Source organism: Microcaecilia unicolor, chromosome 11 (assembly GCF_901765095.1).
Source record: "Microcaecilia unicolor chromosome 11, aMicUni1.1, whole genome shotgun sequence".
Classification (NCBI taxonomy): Eukaryota; Metazoa; Chordata; class Amphibia; order Gymnophiona; family Siphonopidae; genus Microcaecilia; species Microcaecilia unicolor.
Genome location: NC_044041.1, coordinates 122741708 through 122767533, shown reverse-complemented (window position 1 = coordinate 122767533; position 25826 = coordinate 122741708). Strand labels below are relative to the sequence as shown.

Sequence of the window (25826 nt, the reverse complement as noted above, 5' to 3'; positions counted from 1 at the left end):
TTAGTAGGATGTTACCATGACTTGTAGGGAACTTGCCAGTACCAAGCATATAGTTGAGGTGCAGGGTCAAGTCATCTAGGAAACAGGCAGGGGCACACTGGAGCAAGTAGTTGGGGCATACATCCAGCCTGCAGTACTTCCTAACAAATCTGCGGAGCTCTAACTTGACTGAAGCAACAGAGAGAGTGGAGAAACTGGAGAGTAAACGGTCTGCAGGTTGCTCGTCAGGCCCCGGGTCCAAGCCATCAATAAAATCACTAATGCTGGAATGATTTTTGCAGAAGGGTGCTCTGTAGGTTCTTGAGTTTGTTTTGAAAGAACCTTGCTAAATCGACAGCGGGTGGGATGCCCACTCCCGCAGTGGTAAGTACTGCGGTATCCATTAGCTTGTTTACAAAGAAAAAGAGTTTCTTGGCATCATTGTAATCTGGGCCAATTTTTTTTTCTTGTAGTAATGTTGTTTTGCCTGCCTGATGGCATAATTGTATTTCCTGTGAGACTGCTTCCATGCAGTAAGATGCTGAGTGTCCTGGTGCTTACACCAGGCCCTTTCAAGTCGTCTGGTACTAACTTTGAGTGTTCTAAGGTGTTCGTTGAACCTCAGGGCGGCAACTTTCCTCTTTGTGGAGCACTCCTTGAGCGGCGCAATGGCATCTAAGGTAGTTCTACAACGGTCGGCCCAATTGGAGAGGAAGCTGTCCGAGTCTGCCGGGTTGAGCCAGTCGGACTCATAGACTGCCAGAACACTGCAGGGTCAACATACCCTCTCGTTGCATATGATGTTGGGGAATGTGTGCGCCGTGGTCCTTTTAACTGCCACAGAATAGAACAGGTGAGCTTAAAGTGGTCGGACCAAGGGACAGCTGACCACAAAGCTTTAGCTATGCACTGAGTGTTGTGGCTGGCCGACTTAAAAGAGAAGAGGTCTAAAGTGTGTCCTTTGGAGTGGGTAGCCTGGGTAGTCCAGTAAGTAAAGTCCCAAGAGCTGAGGAAGTCCAGACAGTCACGCATGTGTGCGGAGGAGTAATCTTCAAGGTGTAGATTGATGTCTCCCAGGACTATTACATTGGGGCAGGACAAGCATGTGTTAGAGATGAAGTCAGCAAAGATAAGTTGCGCTTCGCACCAGTTGCTGGGCGGTTGGTAAAAAAGGATGCATGTCAGATGACCAAATAAGGTTTTATTAGATATTCTCACTGAAGCAATTACGAGTTGCAGCATAATGGAGTCAGCAAGGGGCTCTACGAGGAAGGTGGAATGATAGATGAGGGCTATACCTCCACCTCTCCTTCCAGGACGCGGCCAGTGGACAAGCTTATAGCCTGCAGGACATCAAGCAAGATGGGGTCAGTTTGGTGGCAGATCCAGGTTTCCGTGATGAAAACCAGGTCAAGGCTGTCTAGCACTATCCAATCAGTGAGAATGGAGGCTTTGTGGATTACAGATCTGGCATTGATATAACCCACTAAGATGGGGCAAGAGGCAGGTGACAAGGACTGCGAGTAGCAAATGCATAGCAGTTGGCGCTCTTTAGGTGGTTTGGTACGTAGACTGGAAGGGCTGCACGGCAGTCTGCAGGAGGTGCGGAGGATGGGAATAGGGCTACTTTCTGAAGGCGAGATGGAAGAAGAGAAAGAGAGCAAGGAGAGAAAAAGACACGCAAAGAAAGATACAAATACGTCCATTTTGGAAGCAGGGAAGAGGAGCAGTTCCTAAGATGACACGAGTCACTGTAGGAAGTCGAGCAGTCCAGGAGTTGGCAGCAACACAATGAGTGAATAGTACAGCTGTGAAACTTGCTTCAGCACCACATCTGAAAGGTCTGCATCCCAGGCCACTCAGGTTCAATCCTCAGTGAAAGAAGACTTGGCAACACTCTCTGAAGTAGAAAAAGTGAGGTGAGGGCCAAGGTCTCAGCCAAAACAGGCCCACAGCATTGAGAAGCAGAGTCTGGTCAAGGTGGGCGGGCATTTAAATGTTCACGCCCCCAAATTGTAGTAGCTCCCTCTTCAGCGACTGCACTCTTCCAGCTCTGAGGAACAGAGGCAGCGAGTGCTGGTCAGGAAAAACCAGAGCGGAGCCGCAAGCGAAAAAGCAACAGTCAGCTGGGAAGTTCGCCACGGCCTTCAGGACCAACCGAATTATGTTTCTCTCTTTTTTTGTAATCCGCATTGAACTTCATAGGCTTTTCCGATATGTAATGTAGATCCTTTGAGGTATTGCAAGAGAAGGACCTCCTTTTGCCGACTGACTGGTATTCGTATTTTCATGTTACACATCGCTACTCTGGATGCTGCAACCTTGAATGAGGATTTGGTGGATTTAATAGCAGAAACCTTGGTTTTATCCAGACAAACAAACTAAGACTAGTCTATCATTTTACCAACTCAGTCTGCGAAGTCTAGCCCCAGAATGGGATTATGATCAGCTGGCCACAGTTTGGAATGCGGGTTGCCTGAAGAAACAGGCAACTGGAGATGGCCTGTTGATGAAAAATATCAATAAGCCTTCCCAATTGGCAGGGTTACAAGAGCAGCAATATAAATTTCTTATGAGATTATATATTTCCCCACATCAGGCCTATCTGGCTTGAATAGCAGACTCAACTGAATGTTCAAAATGCAGAACTCAGCGTCTTGTTGCATTTGTTTTGGGTGTGCAGCTATATTTGGTCATTTTGAGAGAGCATACTGAACTATCTTGGTCCAATTTTAGGGAAGCGAATACCTTTGCGGGCTGATATCTCTATGCTTATAAAAGGTACCAAATTTTTATTTCACGGAAATATGTATTACTTAATTGGAGACAACCTGTTGACCCTTGCTGACTACTTGGAGAAATGAACTATACTATCTCATGAAGAAAGAGTGTTTGGATCTCCTAGATCTTGGTGGCATTTTCAGCAAACCTGGTCTTGTTTTGGAGCCAGCTACCATTGTGCCCATATTAAATTTGTGAAGTAGAGCATATCTCCAAAGAGGGGGGGGGGGGGGGGGGGGGGGGGGGGGGGGGTGAGGACAGAAGTCTTGTCTGCTGGGAGGAATAGGGAAGGCACCAATGGTGCCTGAACCAAACAAATCTTTTGTCCTGGAGAGTTCAGAAATAGAAGATAATAAAATAGATTATTACACTCGTAAAAATAAACAGAAGAAGCCTTTTTTTAAAAACTATCATGCTGAATTAATGTTCTAAAAAGAGTTGTGACACGATTACAAGGCAGAGAAGTGCATAATTGCATTGCCATGCTAACTTGTCTCCTGCTAGCCACAAACAAGGCTTGTCTGTTTTATTTTCCAGGCACCATACCCCTCCTTTACTTTTTAATGCTTGAACACGCGTTTATATCATTTGCATACTGTTAGCGTCGAGCAGTAGGAAGTAATTCCTTCATGCAGTTGTGGTATATTCTGGCGCCGTTTCATACAGTGCCAGAGTTGATCATGTTACACCACTTTTGAAAGCAGAACACTACCCATAAAGCTATTCATAATATAGAAAATCTTATTAGCACATAAAATTTCTCCACTTGGGGCAGCCATTCTTCCTGTCTTGTTACTTAATCACATACTACTTTACATCTTCTTTGTTCATCACAGCAGAAGCTTTTGGTAGCCTGTCATTCCATCACATTTTCTTAGATACCTTCCGCCCTATGCTGTGGAATTGACTGACTTCATGTCTGTACTGGGAAACTCCCTCCAAAAAGCTGAAGCTAGTGACATGCAACTCACTTACCTTGGCTAACATTTTTGAGAAGTGGCTACTAATGCCAGAATCTGCAGATATAGAAAGTGTTCTATTGCTCTTTCTTTCCTGTTTCCTATTTGAATTGTAGTTAATTATTCCTATTTCCATTTCTGTAGTGGGCTTATTAGGACTGTCTTTTTACTGTGATCCACCTTGATTTGTAAGGCTATATATGATAGCTAAACTTAAAACGTGGAAGCAAAGTGCAGCTGAGTTACTGATCCCACATAGTTACTGTAGCACAGCAGCTCTGAACTATTGAGCCACAGGGCTGATGCAAACAAGGTAGGGTGACAGCAGGAAGCACAGCCAGATAGCAGGAGATGTGGTTACACAACCCCATTCTTGCTTAGTGTACTGTGAAGTGTGCTCAATCCCTGGTTTGCTGGAAGTGCACTTACCAGGTTTTCTCTTCTAGTGGGCAGAGATTCTAGAAGTGAAAATCTGAAATGCATGACTTACTGGCAACTCATGAGCATAGCTCACAGAAAATTTAAGGAAGAAAGAGGTTTGTGTTTCTGTATCTCCTGCCGCTGGGCTTCCTCCTGCTGCTCTGCTCATCTGTCAGAGCCAATACCTTCCTGGATATTGAAGGGGCAGATGTTGCCCTTTGAGGGGTGGGGAGAGGGGACAGATATGAATGAGGCGGAAGATGATGAGAATGGAGAGAAGTGTGGTAATTGGGAGTGGGTGAAAGATGGAAGGAAATAGGAGTCTGGTGGAGTGAGACAAATGGCAGTTCTAGGGTTGAAGAGGAGATGGTGAAAAGATGGACTGAAGAGAGAGGGTGAAGTTTGAGTTGGCAGATAGAAAAAGAGCAATATTTTAAGGCGTTTGCTCTTGTTCTATATTACTATACATCTACTACACTGCAAACTGATATTGTGCTTATTAGATGACTGTATTAAAGAGGAAAGACTTCAGAATCTCTCTCAGCTGATCGTGCTACTAGCCATACAGCTGACCACAGTGCTCAGCGTGACTTTTATTCTTAGTTCACGCTGGCGAGAATCCTCATTAGCCAAAACCTCTATCAAACTGTAAACATACTTTGTTACAGAAGTACTTAGCTGTGGATAGTGCTGGATTTGTTGCTCATGTCGGTGCCCGACGACGAGCTCCCGCTTTGTTCTTAGCTTCAAGGAGCCGGACTGCACATCCCTTCACAGCACCTACAGATGTACATAGAAAAATGTTTGAATCCGTCATCTTTTAAACACGGGAAGTAATTAGTTAACTCACTCACTTAGGTACTCGGGTTCACCTTCCTCTACCACCGGCTTACTCAGTTGTAATTATCTTCTGCAGTGCCAGGGGTATTTAAACCATTTCCTGTTTAGACTCCTCCTATTCCTTACAGAGGGAATTTAAAGGGCAAGACAATACCAGCCTAAAGTGTTTTTTTGAAGAGATGAACTTTTTTGAAGCCTTAGGCTGGTATTGTCTTGCCTTTAAATTCCCTCTGTAAGGAATAGGAGGAGTCTAAACAGGAAATGGTTTAAATACCCCTGGCACTGCAGAAGATAAATACAACTGAGTAAGCCGGTGGTAGAGGAAGGTGAATCCGAGTACCTAAGTAAGTGAGTTAACTAATTACATCCCGTGTTTAAAAGATGACGGATTCAAACATTTTTCTATGTACATCTGTAGGTTCTGTGAAGGGATGTGCAGTCCGGCTCCTTGAAGCTAAGAGCGAAGCGGGAGCTCGCCGTCGGGCACCGACATGAGCAACAAATCCAGCACTATCCACAGCTAAGTACTTCTGTAACAAAGTATGTTTACAGTTTGATAGAGGTTTTGGCTAATGAGGATTCTCGCCAGCGTGAACTAAGAATAAAAGTCACGCTGAGCACTGTGGTCAGCTGTATGGCTAGTAGCATGATCAGCTGAGACCGAGATTCTGAAGTCTTTCCTCTTTAATACAGTCATCTAAGAAGCACAATATCAGTTTGCAGTATAGTAGCTGTTGTATAGTAAGATAGAAAAAGAGGAAATGTCAGACAGTTGTAGTGAGGGAATGAAAGATGAGAGGAAAGTGGAGAAAGGAGACATGGGCAGCAACAACTGGAAAGTTAGCAGAAGATAGGAAAGCAGAAGAAACTGGGACCAACATTCTGGAAAAATAGTGCCCAAACAAAAGTAGTGTTATGTTGAATTTATTAACTAGAATGTTAGCTTTTCAAAATATGCATTGTGGATGTTTTGGTTTTTTTTTTCCATTTTAAATATTGTATTTTTGTTCATGCCAAGGTATACAACTGGGAAATAGAACAAACAAGGAATGTAAACCCACCCTAGGTGCTGCCCTCCACTACACCAAGACAACAAATGCAATACAAAGCAGAGCCCCAAAACAGTAACATTCCTCCAAAGATATATAACAAGAGTTAAGTCCTAGTGGCATAGGTCCTTTCCTGCTCCCCTAATGCCACTTTCTTCCTCTGTCTTCCCTACTCTCTTTTGTCCTGCCTCTATCTATTAAAAAAAAAAAAGCTAGCAACTGCGATTCTCTTTGGGAGCACTTGTGCTATGGGAAGATTGTGGGGTTCAGTGCCTTGGAGGTCATGAGACTGGCTATTTCTGTGAATATATTTTTTTATTCTCTGAGCCCGTTCAGTCTTGTGCATACTGCAGGGATAAGCTCTCGGCTACCGGTTCCTGCATGCTATGCTTTATATCCATGGACATACCGCTGTTGCCTAATTTGGCCGTTAGTACTCAGTCTCTGGGAATTCAAGTGGGCTCTTCTGTGATGGAGGTTTTGGCGGGCTCAGCAACAATGACCCCTGTGCTCTTCAATGCTTCAACGGCCATTTTGTTTGCAGGTCCTTCGCCTGCTACTGTGTCCCAGGATATTGGTTTTACAGGCGTGGAAGTCTCTGCCCTGCTGTTTTCACCTGAATTTGTTCTTTATTGCATCAGGCATTTTTATTAGCTCAAACTGTACCTGCTGCTCCCTCTCATATTACTTCTGAGGGGTAGCCTCCTAAGAAATTAAAACCTTCCTTTTTGCAGGATTTGGAGAGTGGTCTTCCGTGGGACTCGGAGGAGGTTTTGTCTGTGGAGTCTGACCATTCTAGTTCTGCTGATGTCCCCGACTTGGACATTTCAGAGGCAGATGGGGTGATATGTAACCTGTCATTAAAATCATCTGTAGGACCTGAAGACTGGAAAATGGCCAGTGTGATGCCAGTTTTTTAAAAAGGCTTCCAGTGCCCATTATGTAGCAACATTCTCAGACTTCACTCAGTGGTCGGATGGTGTTTAAGCTTAGGGAGTTCTTTCAGTCCCTGAGGGAGGGTGAGGTATCTGTTTCATTATTCTATAAAGCCCTCTCTAAATGGAAATCTAAAGATTACAGCAGGTTGAAACTAAAGTGGGAACGAGAGATGGGAGCTCCCCTGGTACATTTGGACATATTAGTTTCTATTGCATGCATACCAGCCCTTACTACAGATGCACGACTAAGGGAATGCGCTTACCGCATTATTCATAGAGCATATATTTCTTCCACTCAGCTATTTCACATGGGAGGGTTGATGGAACCTACCTGCCTGAAATGTGGGAGAGCCCTGGGGGCACTGTATCATGCTCTGTGGGGCTGCCCCGCGTGCAAGCATTCTGGTGCTGGGTAACACACGTTTTATAGAGCATGAGTTGGAAATTAAGGTCTTGGAAACCATAGAACAGCTGCTCCTGGATATGCCGGGAGCTTTTGGGAGTTGGAATAAATATGATGTGATGCTCCAACATAAGCTGTGCTTACTTGCCCAGAAATGCATTTTGCAATATTGGATGGTGCAAGACCCTCCAGCATATTGGCATTGGAGGAACCAAGTACATCTCTTGGTGTCCTGGGAGGCCCGAGAATCTAGGTCTTCCCCCAAGAGACGAGAGAGGTTTTTGGCCATCTGGGGGTTATACTTCCAGATTTTGCATCCTCAAGGTCATAGTCTTGATTCTTAATGTGATGTGAAGAGTGGTGGTATGTTATTTTCCCAGATTGGAATAATGAGTTTGGTTGGGGGGAGGGGGTTACTGTTTACAGTTAGGTGACAAGAACATGATTCTGTTTATACTATTCGGTTGTATTATTGTTCCTGGAAGGTGCCATTAAACACAGAGGAACTCAAGCTAGAGGGGGCATGAGAGGGGGTACGAAAATACCAAGCACTAGAGGATAGACCTTACTCTGCCGTCTTTGCATTGTACATATTTGAATCTCTGGACATCTATATTGGTGCAAGTGGTTTCTTTGCATTGTTATAACTAAAAATGTTGAAACATAAAGTGGACTATTCAAAGAGTAGCTGGATAGCTGCTTATGTATTAGCATTGATTCTTTTGATATAGGGTGTATGTTGCTCAAGGGATTATTTCATTTGTAGTATTCATGCTAAAACTGTTGAATTGTTGGAATCAATAAAGGGGGGGGAGGTTGGGTTAGGGGGGAAGGGAGAACTTTGACACAAAAAGACAAAAAGGTTGATGATGGACTTGATCACTTTATTTCTATTTCAAATGTTTTGAGATGTTGGGATCTTTGTTCACGCCGGTTCTTGGATGTATTTCTTTACGTTTGTCGCCAATAAAAATGTTGAAACGTAAAAAGGCTTCCAGGGGTGATCTGGGAAATAACAGACTGGTAAGCCTTATGTCGGTGCCGGGAAAAATAGTGGAAACTATTATAAAGGATAAAATTACAGAACACGTAAATAAACGTGGTTTAGTCAGCGTGGTTCCAGCCAAGGGAAGTCTTGCCTCACCAGTTTGCTTCATTTCTTTGAAGGCATGAATAAACGTGGGTAAAGCTGAGCTGGTTGATATCCAAAAATACTAGGACTAGAGGGCATGAGTTGAAGCTACAGTGTGGTAAATTTAAAACGAATCGGAGAAAATTTTTCTTCACCCAACGTGTAATTAGACTCTGGAATTCGTTGCCGGAGAACGTGGTACGGGCGGTTAGCTTGACGGAGTTTAAAAAGGGGTTAGATAGATTCCTAAAGGACAAGTCCATAGACCGCTATTAAATGGACTTGGAAAAATTCCGCATTTTTAGGTATAACTTGTCTGGAATGTTTTTACGTTTGGGGAGCGTGCCAGGTGCCCTTGACCTGGATTGGCCACTGTCGGTGACAGGATGCTGGGCTAGATGGACCTTTGGTCTTTCCCAGTATGGCACTACTTATGTACTTATGTACTTATGTATCCAGATTTTCAGAAAGCTTTTGATAAAGTTCCTCATGAGACTCCTGAGAAAATTAGAGAGTCATGAGGTAGGAGGAAATGTTCTGGTGTGGATTACAAATTGGTTATTGGATAGAAAACGGTAGGGTTAAATGGTCATGCCACTCAATGGAGGAGGGTGAATAGTGGAGTGCTGCAGGGATCAGTACTGGGACTGGTGCTATTTAACATATTTATAAATGATATGGAAATTGGAACTACGAGTGAGGTGATTTAAATTTGCAGATGACACACAACTATTCAAGGTTGTTAAAACACATGCAGACTGTGAAAAATTGCAGGAAGATCTTAGGAAATTGGAAGACTGAGCATCCAAATGGCAGATGAAATTTAATGTAGACAAATACAAAGTGAGACACGTTGGAAAGAATAATCCAAATCATAGTTACCTGATGGTAGGGGGTTAGCACCCAAGAAAAGGATCTAGGTGTTGTTATTGATAATATGCTGAAATCTGCTTGGTGTGTGACGTTGGCAAAAAAAAGCAACAGGATGCCAGGAATTATTAGGAAGGGGATGATAAATAAGACTGACTATAATGCATCTGTATTGCTCCATGGTGTGACTTCACCTTGAGTATTGCATTCAGTTCTGGTCGCTGTATTTCAAAAAAGATATAGTGGAATTAGAAAATGTTCATAGAACAGTGACCAAAATGATAAAGGTGTTGAAACGCCTCTCATGTGAGGAAAAAGGCTAAGGAGGCTGGGGCTCTTCAGCTTGTAAACGAGACAGATGAGGGGGAGATATGATTGAGGTCTACAAATTCCTGAGTGGTGTAGAACGAGAAGAAGTAAATCGATTTTTTACTCATTCCAAAAGTACAAAGACTAGGGGACACTCAAGGAAGTTACATGGAAATACTTTTAAAACAAATAGGAAATATTTTTTTCACTCAATGAATAGTTAAGCTCTGGTATTCTTTGCCGGAGGATGTAAAGCTTTTAGTGTATCTGGGTTTAAAAAGGGTTTGAACAGATTCTTGGGGGAAAAGTCCATAGTCTGCTGTTGAGACGGACATGGGGAAGCTATTGCTTGCCCTGGGATTGGTAGCATGAAATGTTTCCACTATTTGGGTTTCTGCCAGGTACTTGTGACCTCACTTGGCCATTGTTTGAAATACAGGATTCTGAGCTAGATGGATCATTGGTTTGACCCAGTGTGGCTATTATGATCCTACTGTAGCTCGGTTATTTTTGAGGGCAGTGTTGCCTCTGTTTAATCACAAAATCTGTGGAGGCTTTAAACATTTCTTCCTCTGCTTCTCAATCCTCGGGTCCTGCTCCCTCTGTTATGTCTGGTTCTAAGAGGCCTCCTATGTCTTTCCATATTCATGTGGCTATGCATATTGTGGCTCAGTGGGAGACCCTGATTCTAACCTTTGGGTGGCTGGTGCTATATCCAAATTATATCCCCTTCTACTGTGTGATTTGGAGCAGTTTGCTCTACCTAAGGTGGATGCCCTTGTCACATCATTTACTAAATGTTCCACTATCCCTGTTGAAGGTGGCACTGCATTAAAGGATATGCATGACCTCAATCTTGAGGCTTCCTTGAACCTTGCCTTTCAAATCGCTGCATTAAATTCTCAGACAGCAATTCCTTCTTTTGTGTCCATGGCTTTTTTATTATGGAGTCAGCAGTTGTGCACATTGGACTCTCCTCCAGACTTTCTCCCCTCCCCTCCCTTGAGGCGGGGTTGGCCTATTTGTCAGACACTCCCTATGATAGTTTTCGAGCGTCAGCTTAAGGGTCTGTCTGGCCTTGGCTATTTCGGCATGATGCTAGCTGTGGTTGAAACATTGGTCTTTAGATGTGCCATCCAAATCTCATCTGGTGAAGTTGTCTTTTTTGGGAAACTGCTCTAACTGCTTTTTGATGCAGATTTGGAGAAGATTCTTAAAGACCTGGGAGATTCCAAGATCCATCGGCTACCTGATGACAAGCCTAAGCCTCAGTTCTGAACGGTTGTCTCATTTCTGAGATGCGCAGATGTATAGACGGGGAAGGCTAGTGCTTCCTCTTAAACCTCGCTTTCCTCACTGTCTTCTTTCAAGGAGGCAAGTCCTTCCTTGCTACCTCGAGATCCTTTCCCTCTTCACAGCCCTTGCAATGACCTCTCCCTGTTCATAGCCCTCGAGGTTCACTGTTTGTATATAGGCATAGATGGGCATCTTTCCCACTTTTACAAGGGGTGGACCGCCATCACTACAGACCAATGGGTCCTGGATATTCTGAATTGCTACAAGCTAGAATTTGTCAAGTCACTCACAGATCTCTTCTTCCTGTCCCCTTGTAGCAGCTCCGCAAAGAATCGGGCAGTGCTAACTACCTTGACATCTTTGATGCGACTTGTTGGGGGGTGGGGGGCATTGAGACCATTCCTCTGGCAGAGACAGGACGAGTTGATATTGCATCTATTTTGTCATCCCAAAGAAAACTCACTCTTTGCCCGGTTCTGGATCTCAGAGGAGTAAACAAGTCTCTAAGTGCTCCACTTTTCATGGAGACTTTGATAGTTTCGGTCCGACCAGGTGAGTTTCTCACCTCTTTGGACCTCAAGGAGGCTTATTTTTGTATCCTGATTTGGCCTCCTCACGGGAACTTTCTCTGGTTTGCGTTTCTGGGAGATCATTATCGATTCACGGCCATGCCTTTTGGCCTTGCCATTGCACCTCGCACATTCTCCAAAATTATGGTGGCGATAACAGCTTTTCTTTGCAGGCAAGGGATCCAGGTCCGTTCTTACTTGGGCGATTGGCTGATTTGGGTGCCTTCTTATCAAGAAAGCCTAAAGAGTACAGAGAGTACTATTTGAGAGTTGCACAGGGATAGTGGGATTCCAGCAGGGACGCCTTCCAGGTCTGCGGGATTCCAGCGGGGATGCCTTCCAGGTCTGCGGGATCCCTATAGAAGTGCCCTCCCTCCCCCGAGTGCAGGGTGCCCTCCCGGTACATAACTCAAGGTACCCTGGTGTCTAGTGGCTTCTTTGGGGCAGGAAAGATCCCCACTCTTTCCTGCCTACTGCCACTGCACTGATCTTCTCCTCTCCGCATTTTTTTAAATGACTTCCATCATTTTTTTTTTTTTTTTTTGGTTACATTTGTACCCCGCGCTTTCCCACTCATGGCAGGCTCAATGCGGCTTACATGGGGCAATGGAGGGTTAAGTGACTTGCCCAGAGTCACAAGGAGCTGCCTGTGCCTGAAATGGGAATCGAACTCAGTTCCTCAGGACCAAAGTCCACCACCCTAACCACTAGGCCACTCCTCCACTAGCAGCCTCAAGTCTTGCCAGGCCACCGCTGGAAGTCTCGGCAGCCATTTAAAAAAAGCGGCGACAGCAAGAAAATCAGCAGCAGCGGACAGGCAATAGAGGGGATCTTTTGTGCCCCAAAGAAGCCACTAGACCACCAGGGTACCTTAGAGAGAGTGCCAGGAGGGCACCCAGGGCCAGAGGGGAGGTGGATGGATGGAGTTGCGATGATGAAAAGTTGAAGCTGTTTAGGGGAGTCGGTTTCCCTTTCCTCTCACAGCTGTCATTGCTGTACTCTCAATACAAAGCAAGCAAACCTGGCCCACAACAACTAAGAGAGAAAATTTACTCATTGCTACTGCAGCCTAATATATTTGGCTTACATTCCTAATTTTCTACCTGCTAATAAGCCTTTTCTAATTCCACTATATCTCTTTTGAGATGCGGTGACCAGAATTGCGCACAATATTCGAAGTGCGGTCGCACCATGGAGCGATACAGAGGCATTATAACATCCTCCTTTTTGTTTTCCATTTCTTTCCTAATACCTAATATTCTATTTGGAGTGCAGAAGTAGCCTAGTGGTTAGTGCAGTGGACTTTGATCCTGGGGAACTGAGTTCTATTCCCCACTGCAGCTCCTTGTGACTCTGGGCAAGTCACTTAACCCGCCATTGCCCCTGGTACAAAATAAGTACTTGAATATATGTACACTGCTTTGAATGTAGTTGCAAAAACTTCAGAAAGGTGGTATATCAAGTCCCATTTCCTTTTCCCCTATTTGCTTTCTTAGCTGCCACTGCACACTGAGCAGAGTGTTTCAATGTATGATCAATGATGACACCTAGATCCCTTTCTTGGTCTGTGATTCCTAGTGTGGAACCTTGTATTATGTAGCTGTAGTTCGGGTTCCTCTTTCCCACATGCATCACTTTGCACTTGCTCACATTAAACGTCATTTGAATGCCCAATCTCCCAGTCTTGTAAGGTCCTCTTGTAATTTTTAACAATCCTCTTGCGATTTAACAAGTTTGAATAACTTTGTGTCATCAGCAAATTTAATTACCCTCACTAGTTACTCCCATCTCTAGATCATTTATAAATATGTTAAAAAGCAGAGGTCCCAGCACAGACCCCTAGGGACCCTCTCCCCCCCCCCCCCCCCCCCCCCCCCCCCAGTTCTCTGCCTGCCAGTCTTTTGATTACAGAAGCAGGAATTAGTTCCTCTTCCTATTGCAATAATGTGGTTTGCTTGCATTGACTCAAATAGAACAAGTTTCAATCACTTAATCCAGTTTTGCAAATATTTGAAAGTGTGGTGCTGTCATAATGCTTTGAGATAGTGTCAAGGGTTTTGGGGGAGTTATATAATATTGTGGAGAATTGGATGTTTTAAATCTTTTTGCTGTTATCCGCTTAGAATTTAGTGATGATAGAATCCAAGATGGTGATTTGTCTCCACATGAGTTTTATTTTTTTTATTTATTTTAGTTACTTTTGTACCCCGCGCTTTCCCACTCATGGCAGGCTCAATGCGGCTTACATGGAGCAATGGAGGGTTAAGTGACTTGCCCAGAGTCACAAGGAGCTGCCTGTGCCTGAAGTGGGAATCGAACTCAGTTCCTCAGTTCCCCAGGACCAAAGTCCACCACCCTAACCACTAGGGCACTCCTCCACTCTTTCTTCTGCTGGATTTTTTTCTGTGATGCTGACTGTCTGCCATAGTCTCTCAGCAGCCAGTCCTGCTAGCAGTTGGCGTTGTTGTCTTTTATTTTTTTTTTTCCCTGGCGGAGACCTGGGGTGTCATTAGGGTCAGCGGGCAGCCTGCGTGTGACGCCTGCAGTGAGTGGAGACCCCAGGGCATTCTTAAGGCTCGACGTCATCTTGAGCCCTGACCACAGATCACCTCCCTCGCAGCCGCAGAGCACCAGTTTGCTGCTGATGTCGTCTTCGTTCTTGCAGCCAAGAAGTGCTGTTGAGTTGGAGCGGTAGACTTGGGGACGCAAGAGAACTGGCGTCCCTATCTGCTATTGCAGATCCATCTTCAGGTGTGGGTGAATCCTTTGATATGGATGGTAAGTGTGAAGTTACTTCGTTGAATACTCAGCAGGTGCCGATTTCATTGTCCTTTTTTTAGTACTTGAGAAGCCATCTGAAGTTATTCTTGACAATTTGTGGGCCCTAATAGCTAACCTGGGTAATGCTTTATGCCTCCAGGTTTAGAAATTGGAGCAAGAAACTGTTTTTTAAACAGAAGCTGGAGACTCTTGACTGGTGTTGAATGTGTAGAGAAGCAAGGAAAAGAATTGGATACTGTTCAGAGGATCTAAAATAGTGACAAAAGATGTAGCTGAAGCATTTGAAAATTGTCTTAGAGGCAACAACTTGTTTTCCTAAATTTCCCTAGGGTTTTTGTTACCCCTAGGGAAATGCGTAGAAGATATATTGGACATATCTGAGGAATCCATTTCTCCTTTACTCATATCTACTACCTTCCAGTTAAATCCATGGAGGATCAACAAAATTTGGAACAGAACAATTTACCTTTAGATATATCAGCAGTTTGTCTTCGGATACTGAAGTGGCAAAGTGGCCAACTTTGTTGGCTACTGTTCTTTTAGTACCAAATAAGAATTGATTGTTTAAGATGTTCTTCAGAAATAAGGAGAAGACTTTCATGGGTCTTGTTTTTCCAGATGTATCAAGAGACAAATCAGAAGAGATGTTGCCAGTTTCTATTTCATAAACCAGCAGTACTCCAAATAGGCACTACCTTTTTACCAGCATTATCCTTGTAAATGTGTAGTTTGATACTGTTAAAAATGTGTGTTTTGAACCTTCTCATCTCACTGATTTTTTTAGCAGCAAAAAGGGTAGTGGGAGTTAGTTAATATCTGTATTTGCTCTATATTTTATTTTACGTATTTTGTATCACATTAGGTCTAATTTCCCTGGTACACTTTTTCCTTATAAAATAGTTCTACTATATGTATTCTTGGATTCATATTGACTGTAACTATCTATTTTTCTTTGGATGTATTTGTAAGATTTTCCTAAAAAGTTCAGTTGATAGTGTTCCTTTCTGTACAGGTATTTACTTGGTTGTAAGATTTTAAATGAAAATTAAAAAAAACTTGGTGGTCAAGCAGGATACAAATACTGTTATTAAATAAAACATTTTGATGCAAATCTGAATATTTTTTTGCAGCAATATCTGCCAAATGTAATAAAAATTTAAAGCAGTTCTTTTGCTTTTCAGGAGTTGTCAACATAGCAGATTTTACATGTGCACACAGTTTTTTGTTTCATGTCATCTATATGAGGCAGTTTATGAAGGCATTTATTTATTTATTTATTGCATTTGTATCCCACATTTTCCCACCTCTTTGCGGGCTCAGTGTGGCTTACAATAAGATATGAATAATGGAAATACATTTGTTACAATTTGGTTATGGGTTACATTTGTACAAGTTATGCGAGATCATCAAAGTATTGTTAGGAATATAACAATGGGACATCAACATTGATTGATACATTGGAAGGAGACAAAGCATAAAGGGCAGTATTAAAACACAAAGACATATGGTGTATATATTTCTGTGAGTAAATGTATGAGTGATGTGGAATTACGGGGGTTGAGAGATCAGAAGTGGATGTATGATGCATTGATGAACAGTGAGTGTGGACTCTGTGTTTTGGCTCTTTCCGTAAATTGTTTCAAACAGATGGGTCTTCAATAATTTGCGGAAGGAAGCTTGTTTGTTAATCGTTCTTAAGTTGCGCGGCAGTGTATTCCAAAGCTGCGTGCTCACGTGAGAAAAGGTTGACGCGTGTAGCGTCTTGTATTTCACGCCCTTGCAATTAGGGAAGTGGAGGTTGAGGTATGTTTGGGATGATCTTTTAGCATTTCTGGGTGGTAGGTCTATCAACTCGGACATGTAGGCTGGGGCTTCGCCATGAATGATCTTGTGGACTAATGTGCATACTTTAAAAGTGACGCATTCCTTAAGTGGAAGCCAGTGTAGTTTCTCTCGTAGTGGTGTTGCTCTTTCATATTTTGGTTTTCCGAAGATGAGTCTGGCTGCTGTGTTCTGGGCTGTTTGAAGTTTCCTCAGTATTTGCTCTTTGCAGCCTGCGTATAGTGAGTTGCAGTAATCCAGATGGCTGAGGACGAGGGATTGCACTAGGTTGCGAAAGACTAATCTTGGGAAGAATGGTCTTATCCTCTTCAATTTCCACATGCAGTAGAACATCTTCTTAGTTGTGGTGTTAGCGTGGGTTTCGAGTGTTAGGTGGCGGTCGATAGTGACTCCAAGGATTTTTAGCGTTTCTGAGATTGGAAGGTTTAGGCTTGGTGTGTTTATCGCATTGAATTCATTTGTGTTGTATTGGGAGGTGAGTATCAGGCATTGAGTTTTTTCTGCATTTAATTTCAGATGAAATGCATCTGCCCATGTGTTCATGATGTATAGACTTTGATTGATTTTCGTTGGAGATTTCTTTGATGTCTTGTTTGAAAGGGATGTATATTGTCACCTCATCGGCGTATATATATGGGTTGAGGTTATGGTTTGATAGGAGTTTTGCTAAAGGGATCATCATGAGGTTGAAGATAGTTGGTGAGAGAGGTGATCCTTGTGGAACTCCACATTCAGGTGTCCATGCCTTGGACGTGGTTGAATTTTATGTGACTTGATACGAACGCAGGGTTAGGAATCCCTTGAACCAGTTCAGGACGTTTCCTCCAATGCCAAAGTAATCAAGTATGTGTAGTAGGATTCCGTGGTTGACCATGTCGAAGGTGCTTGACATGTCAAATTGTAGTAGGAGTATATTGTTACCAGTTGCTATTATTTGTTTAAATTTGGTCATAAGGGTGACTAATACTGTTTCTGTGCTATGGTTCGACCGGAATCCTGATTGGGCATCATGCAGTATTGAGTGTTTGTTTAGATAGTTTGTGAGTTGTTTAGTTACCATTCCTTTGGTTATCTTGGTTATTAGTGGTATGGATGCTACTGGCCTGTAGTTGGTTATTTCGCTCGTGTTTTTCTTTATATCTTTAGGAATTGGGGTGAGTAAGATTTTTCCTTTTTCTTTTGGGACGAGTCCGTTTTGTAGCGCATAATTTACATGGTTCGTTAGGTCTATTATGAATTGTTGAGGAGCAGATTTCATGAGGCTATTTGGGCATGTGTCTAGTTTGCAGTTAGATTTGGCATATCTTTTGAGAGTTTTAGAGATGAGGTCTTCTGATAGTAGTTCGAATTCGGTCCAGGTTCTGTCTGCTGGGTGTGTTCCTGGATCTAGACAGTCTAGAAGAGTGGCGTATTCTATAGGACTAGCGGGTATTTTGTGTCGTAATAGTATAATTTTCTCCTTGAAGTATTTTGCAAGGTTGTCGACATCTGGTATATCTTTGCCGTTATTTGTAACTGGTGTGGTGTCTAGCAGTTTGCTCACGAGATTGAAGTTTGTGTGTCTTTGTAGTTTGGTCCTATTATTGTTTTGTAATGTAGTCTTTTTGTCTGTTTTATGGTGTATTTGTATTTTCTCCGAAGTAATTTCCAGTCGTTTAGTGTTTGTTCGTCTTTCTTTTTGTTCCAAGCTCGTTCTAGTTTCCTGACTTGTGTTTTAAGTTTTTTCAGCTCTTCGGTGAACCATGGATTTGCTTTTTTCCTGTGTGATGATCTGGTTTGGATTGGGGCGATTTTGTCTAATGTTGTTGTACATAAATCATCCCATTCTTGGAGGAATTGGATGGTGTCAACGTTTGTTGTCCATTCGTTATGCTGATATGGACCAGTTGAATTCAAGCTTTTGTAATGTCACCTAGATATTACACAGATGGCTGTTCCAGTATATGGAAAATAGCATGGAAACTAGTTAAATTCTAAACCAGCTTATTACATACCTCCTTGTCCACTGAAATTGTTTTGTTTTTTGTTGTTGGGGGTTTTTTTTTTTTTTTTTAAATAGTATGTTATAGGTAGTGTTTAATGCTATTCTGGTTTTTGTCTGTGCTTGAAATGATCTATGGGACTGCCTTGTCACAAGTTCTACCTATTTTGTGTTTGCTACAGGTCCATGCTTATATCATCAGCTCCCTGAAGAAGGAGATGCCTAATGTGTTTGGGAAAGAGAACAAGAAGAAAGAGTTAATCAGTAACTTGGGTGAGATTTACTTGAAGATTGAAAGAGAGCATCAGATCTCTCCTGGGGACTTTCCCAGCCTGAAGAAAATGCAGGTATGGTATGTGGTACAAAAGACGCACACATACAGCCTAAAAGACAAAGGCAGGTTTAACACATTACTTTCTGCTGCTTCTTCAGTGAATCTTTTCAGTGCCATACTGAAGACATGGGTAATCTTACTACAGAATTACATTTGTGGCTTTCACCTGCACTAGGGACATCTGCCCTCAGAACTCCAGTCGGGGCGAGCTGAGGAACAACAGAACATACTCCCAGCTTGCACCTTATATAAAAGAGGCTTTACAGTGTGACATCTGTATAAGTTGTTTTTAATGTAATATAATTTTTATAGCACTACTGGGTGTACAGATATACTGTGATCCTACCCCCAAACTTTACAATCTTAAGTGAATGCCTGAGGCAGTGGGAGAAGTGTCGGTGGCACAAGCATGAACTGAACCCTTACTTTTCTGGTTCTTGGTATGTTGTAACCATCAACAGTACTAGACCAATTAGAACACAGCGTTTACTCCAAACCCCCCTCCCTCCCCCACCAAACATGCACATTTCCTCTTTCAGCTACTACAGCCTTCTGCCATTTTAAGATGGTTAGCAACTCCCACTTGCTTTGCAGAGAAAGAGTGATGCTGTAGCTCCACATCTTCCTGTTCAAAGATTTGATATTGATGGGAAAAGCTATTGAGCTAGAGGATTAATAATTTTATTTAATATAACAAATAAGGTTAAGGATGAGTGGGCCAACATATAGGGTTCATGGGCTGGTTTTGTTCTGTAGGCTGTGGTTTGCCCACAACTAAGCTATTATGATTACTCAAAGGTGGTGTTTGAATTGAACCATAACAATTTTGTCAAGTGTTCTTCTGGACATTACAGTACTGAAAACATAATATACAATGCCTTGAACTTGACATTTGTAACAGAATCCCCTTCCCCCTTAGCTGACCCAAATTCTACCAATACTGCTGAAACACCCACCCCCCTCTAGGCCAAGCATACTCTTAATGTATGTGGGACATGCTAGCTCTGGAGAAACTTAGCCTCACAGAACAGGAGAAAATATTTGCTCATCTTAGAGGAAGTGCTTGTGTTCTAACTGTACATGAAAACATTTGATAGGTAATGGAATTGTGCAGAACTTGAGGGTGTTTGCTCTGCCCTTGAAATGTTAGTATGGCTAGTGCTTTAGCTTCTGCACTGAACCTGCTTTTAACTGATGTCACCCAGTTATGACACAAGAATGGAATGCATACACCCAGAGCATTTTGTGACCTGTTGACCCAGAGGTACACCAAAGTGTGCCAGTTGTCTGCAGCAGTGCCAATAGGCCAGTTCCCCCCCCCCCCCCCCACCCCCCACCCCTAATTTCACTGAACCAGTTCTGCAATATTTCAGGTATTTGGTCACAAGGAAATGCTTATTGCTTAGTGAAGAGTTTGTTTATGCTTCTTTTTGTTGCTGGTTCTTATTTGTGCTCTGTTAAGACCTGCTGAGTAAGGTCATATGCTGTAACTTCTGGCATACTCCTAGGTGGAAATTTTGGGATAGACCCCTTTCCTCTGTTTCATCCAGTGGTAGATGCCCTTTTTGTATATAAAGCTTGTGCATGAGCTAATCCTCTTTAGCCAGAATATGTTTTGTAACTGGTTCTGCAGATCCATATTACAAATCTCAAACACTAAATAGCAGGATCAATAGTAGAATCTGTCTAATGCTTCTGTAGCGGTGGATAAAGTGCAATGGGAAAATATGCCAAATACACATTGTGATTCACATTCGTAAAAAATAGCACAAAACCCCTCAAGTCCACCCTCCAGGCTGTCATCTGAGAATCTTTAATTGCTTTCTGAAAACTAAAAGATTAGTTTCTAATCACAAATCCACAGGAAGAGCATTCTGTAATTCCACAGCTGCTACAGAAAGTCCTCAAGCGAAATTGCACCAAGGCAAATTCCCTCAAAAATGATTGCAGACCAGCAGCTCCCACTGTGAAGCATACCTTCAAACCTATCCTACAGGTCCACTGGTCTGAACCCCAAACATGCCGTCAAGTTAGAACTTTAAACTGCATCTGGTAACCCACTAGAAGCCAATGAAGAAGTTCTAACAGAAGTAAAATATGGTCATAAAAACATGACAGCAGATAAGGGCCAAATGGCCCATCCAGTCTGCCCATCCTCAGTAGCCACTTTCGGCTCCTTTTCCTAAGAGATCCCAATTGCCTGTCTCAAGCTTTATTATTCTGACACAGTCCTTGTCTCCACAGCCTGCACTAGAAAGCGATTCCATGCTTCCACCACTCTTTCCATGAAAGAGTATTTTCTTAGAGTTCTCCTAAGCCTATTTCCTCTTAACTTCATCCTATGCCCTCTCATTCCAGAGTTGTCCTTTATTTGAAAAATGCTCATCACCTGTGCATTAATGTCAGTAAGGTATTTAAACATCATCTCTCATAGCCTCTCTCTCCCACCTTTCTTCCACTGTAGACATGTTGAGGTTCGTAAGCCTGTCCCTATATGTTTTATGATAGAGGCTGCTGACCAATTTTGTAGCCTCCCTCTGGACCAACTCTATTCTGTTTATATCTTTCTGTAGGTGCAGTCTCCAGAATTGCACACACTACTCTAAATGGGGCCTCACCAGAGACTTATACAAGGGCACTATCACCTCTTTTTTTTTTTTTTTCCCCCTGCTGGTCATCTCTGCTAATGCACCTGAGCATCCTTCTGGCTTTGACCATCGCCTTTTCTACCTGTTAGGCCACCTTAAGATCATCAGACACAATTCACCTCAAGTCCTGCTCTTTTGTACACAGAAACACTTCACCCCCTGTACTATACCGTTCCCTTGGATTTTTATCATTAAATCTAAGTTGCCAATTGCTGGACCATTCTTCAAGTTCACCAGATCCCTCTGCATGCTATTCACACTCTCCAGGGTTTCCACCCTATATTACAGAGTTTGGTATCATCTGCAAAGAGACAAACCTTATCCAGATAGTCCTTCTGCAATATTGCTCAAAAAGATTTTAAGAGCTGGTCCAAGGACCGATACCTGTGGTACACCACTGATAACATTCTTTTCCTCAGAGCATGCTCCATTTACCACTACCCTTTGTCTTCTTCCATTTAACCAGTTTCTAACCCAATTAGTCACTTAGGTCCCATACCGAGGGCACTCGGTTTATTTATCAGTCGTCTTTGCTAAAATCCAAATACACCACATCTAGTGCCCCAATGTGCTCTCTGGTTGTTTTATGGCAAAATGTGCTTCTGGGGCCTTTTTGTTGGGGATTGTTGCATCCCAGTCACTGTGACCTCCGAGCTGCAGTTGGCAGGAAAACCTTGGCGTGTGGAGCTTCTTCTAGAGCCATGTTTTTTGGCACTATATTTTGTTGCTTCTCATGTCGGTCGCTCATTTTTTCAGCAAGGAAGTTTTACTTTCCTACTGCTCTTAGGACTTCTGCTGTACTTTTCTATTCCCACCATCTCACCTCAGATCAGAAGGACCTGGAGATGGTCAGGAAGGGATACTCTCTGGAGTTTGCCCATCCAGTGCATGACGAGTCAGTCTGTCTTTCAAATAAACTTCGCATTAATTCACCACTTCAGTGTCCTCTCTTTGGATAGCCTGGTCTTTACCCCCATTTCCCTTTCTATTTGAGTTTCTTCGTGGGACTGTTTGAGTTCTCCACGTATGTGGATTCTCTTTTGGCGTTCATGGCCTCTCCATGCAGCAAAGCCTTTTGACCTGGAAACAGTGCCCTGCACGATTTCCAAAGGGATGGTGTTGGCTGCATATCTTCAGCGCCAGAGGGTTCGAGTTAATCCATACCTGGACAACTGGCTGATTCGAGCAGACTCTGTGGAGGAGGCCGTCAGTCCACCGATCAGGTCATCTCCGTCTTGGTGTCTCTGGGCTGGGATGTGAATCAACCAAGACCTACCTGATTGTCTCAAGTTCTGGAGTACCTGGGAGTCCGCTTCAACACAAGCCGGGGAATGGTGTTCCTTTTGGAGGAGAGGGTGCAGAAATAAAATACTGGTTTTGTGAGCTTCCACTGCCCATGGTCCGAGTCTGTGTTCAGCTCGTAGGCTCAATGGCTGTGACTCTGGAGGTGGTGCCTTGGGCAAGAACTCGTATGTGCCCTCTACAGTGGGCCCCAGCCTCTCAGGAATTCCATCAATCTCTCCTCACTCCCCGGGTGTGTCTCATTCTGCTGTAACGGGACAGTCCAGTGAACCTGTTGAGAGCGGTCCCTCCTGGATCCTCCTCAGTGGGTGCTAGTCACTATAAACGCAAATCTCGGGCAGCTCAGTCTTGGGAGTGGCACAGAGCACCTGGTCAAGCCAGGCGGTGACCTGGTTGATAACTGCCTGGAGACCTGGGTGTCTGGCTTTGCAAGAGTTTCAGCTGTTGCTGGATGGGAAAGCAGAATGATGTCAGATAACAATGGTGGTAGCATACATCAACAAGTAGAGTGAAACCAGGAGTCAGGCCGTGGCCCTGGAAGATGGCGAGTCTGTTGGTGGGCAGAGATGTATCTGTAGGCTGTCTCGGCTGTCCATACTGCAGGCAAAGACAATGTGCAGGTGGACTTTCTCAGTCGACTTCTGGATCTGGGAGAGTGGGAGCTGGGGCTCCCAGGTCTTTCAGCTCATTGTGGACCACTGGAGGTTGCCTCAGTTGGGTTTTATGGTGTCCAGAGCCAATGAGAAGGCAAAGCACTTTTTCAGTCACTGGAGATAACCTGACTTCTCGGGGATAGATGCCCTGGTACAGGCTTGACCGGTAGTGGAGCTTCTGTGTTCTCTCCCTGGCCTCTCATTTGGCCACATATTGTGCAGGATTGCATGTCCTTATCTGGTCTTGCTGGTGGCAAAGGATTGGCCTCACAGACCTTGGTTTGCATATCTCTCCAACATCTGCTAGTGGAGAATCCACTTTCTCTGCCCAGGGGTTGGTGTCTGCTTTGGCAAGGGCCAGTAGAAATGGAAGATCCTGATCCCTTTTAGCTTATGGTATGGCCACTGAGAAGTGGTGATTAGAGAAGCCCGGTTTTTCCCCAGCAGTGATTTCTACCCTGGAAGTCCTTTGTTGCTGACTTTGTCAGGGTCTGGCATGTTTTCATCCTGGTGCAGGAAACAGACCCTGAAGGGCTCAGGTTCCTGATGTTTTGGGTTTTCTGCAGCAGGGGCCTGACCTTTAGCTCTCTGAGGGTCCAGTTGAATGTGTTTGACTTTCGGGGGGGAAGGTGAAGGGGCATCTTTCTGGCTTTGCGAAGAGAGATGGCTCCGTTTCTGAAGGGGGTGGCATATCTGCTCCCCTCTTCATACATCCTTTCCTTCTTGGAATCGCAGTCTGGTCCTCCAGGTGCCATCTAAGGCTCTATTTGAGCCCCTGCATTTGACTTCCATCTAAGATCTGACCCTCAAGGTGTTTGGTGGCCATCACTTCAGCTAGGAGATTTGTCAGGACCCCTATCTCTCCTTGGAGAATTCCATCCTTTCTTCCAAAGGTGGTATCTCCATTCCATTTGAATCAGGAGTTTCACTTGTCCTTTTTGGTGCACGGATCACTAGAGGATTGAAGGCTTCACAAGCTGGATGATCCAAAGGATGTTGCTCATATACCTCAAGAAGACACACGGTACTGGGAGCTCTGGGGCGTCAAGAGAGTCAGCACCCGAGAAACGTTGGCGCCAAGAAGATCGCTCCCCCTCGATACAGGAGGTGCCAATGCATCAGTCTCCTAGCAGCCCAGTACCTGCTCCCGAGCCTCCACGGATTCTGACACTGCCTGGTCCGCCGACCCCGCAGCCTTCGATGGTGGCTCTTGACGAGCGCATCAGGGCCTTGTTTCCAGAACTTCTGGAGGGACTGCTATGACAGCTTTGGTGTCGGGGGTGCTTGCGTCTTCTGTACCTGCTGCTGCAGCGGTGTCTGGCCCTTCACCTGTGGTGAGGTCCCCCAACCGTGATGCCACTTGCGGCATCGACGTCAGCTGCCCCCAGGTCGACTCCCCTTCGACGTTGGTGGAGGCAGCTTCACCGCAGTCGGACCTGGCATTGGCCTCTCGACATCGCCATAGAGGACATTGTTCCTTGGCGTCGAGGCAGGTCCAGTGTCGAAGCACCTTAACTCAGGTTTTATCCGACACTAGAAGGAGCGTTCGTAGGAGTCAGATGAGGATCCCAGGTACTTCTCTTCTGGTGAGTCCTTTGGGATTCCCTCTGATCCTTCCCCCTCCACCAGAAAGGAGACTGTCTCCACCGGAGAGTGTCCTTTTCCTCTTTTGTCTGGGAAATGGCTATGGCTATTCCTTTCCCTGTGGAGGTTGAGGATGAGCCCAGGACTGAGATTCTCAAGGTCTTGGATTATTCTTCTCCACCTAAAGAGGCTGTGACAGTTCTTCTGCATAAGGTACTGAAGGAAGGCCTTATGTGAAACTGATCAGCTCCTCTGTCTGGTCCCGTGGTCCCGAAAAAAAGCTGAATCCCAGTATCTGATCCACGGTGAGCCTGGGTTGATGAGGTCTGTTACCCCACAATTCCATGGTGGTGAACTCCGCCCTCAAGAGAGCCAGGAGTGCTAGAGACTATGCTTCGGCGCCTCCAGGCAGAGAAACTAGGACTCTTGATTCTTTTGGAAGGAAGACGTATCAGGCCGCTATGCTCGCGGCCAAGATCCTGTCATACCAGCTCTTCACGAGCATACACTTGCGGGACTTGATACATCAACTGTCCAGCTTGGTGGTTGCACTCCCTACGGAGCTGGCCGAGCCTTTTCGCCAGGTGGTCAGGCAGCAGAAGGCGTGTCGCAAGTTCCTGGCCAGGGGTACTTGACACTTTTTGACGTGGCATCCAGGGTCGCATCTCAGGGTATAGTGATGCACAGACTCTCATGGCTGCGTGTGTCTGACCTGGATCATTCTGTCTAGCAGCGAATGGCGGATGCCCCTTGCCGGGCACCTTCTGCTATTGCCTCCTCATCTAGGAAGTTTTTTGGCGGGAGGAGGAGTGCTCCCTATGCCTATTTTAAGCGTAGGTGCATTCCCGCTTCTCGGCAGCCTGAGGCTCAACCCCAGCGCATTTGTTCTCAACAGCGTGCGACTAAGGCCCATTCTGCTCCCCAGCAAAAGCAAGGGACGGGCTTTTGACTGGCTTCAGTTCAGCGTAGCCTCAATAAGTGTCCGTATCGGACGACTTGCCAGCAGGGTTGCCAGGTGGAAAATTTTTTTTCCCTCCCAAACGAGCCCAAATCCAGCCCAAACCCCCCGCCCCTGACACCCCCGCCCATGCCGTCATCGGCCCCTCCTCCCCGTCATCGGCCCCGCCTCCCCGTCATCGGCCTTGCCCAGAACGTC

At 44.5% G+C, this 25826-nt stretch overlaps 1 protein-coding gene across 1 annotated transcript in view; it reads left to right on the top strand.

Moving 5' to 3' along the window:
• The window catches only part of EHD1 (EH domain containing 1), a 109267-nt gene that overhangs the window by 66221 nt on the left and 17220 nt on the right, over positions 1-25826 (top strand). The window contains 1 exon segment of the mRNA XM_030217940.1: positions 18332-18496. Within this exon segment, the coding sequence (XP_030073800.1) occupies positions 18332-18496 (165 nt within the window).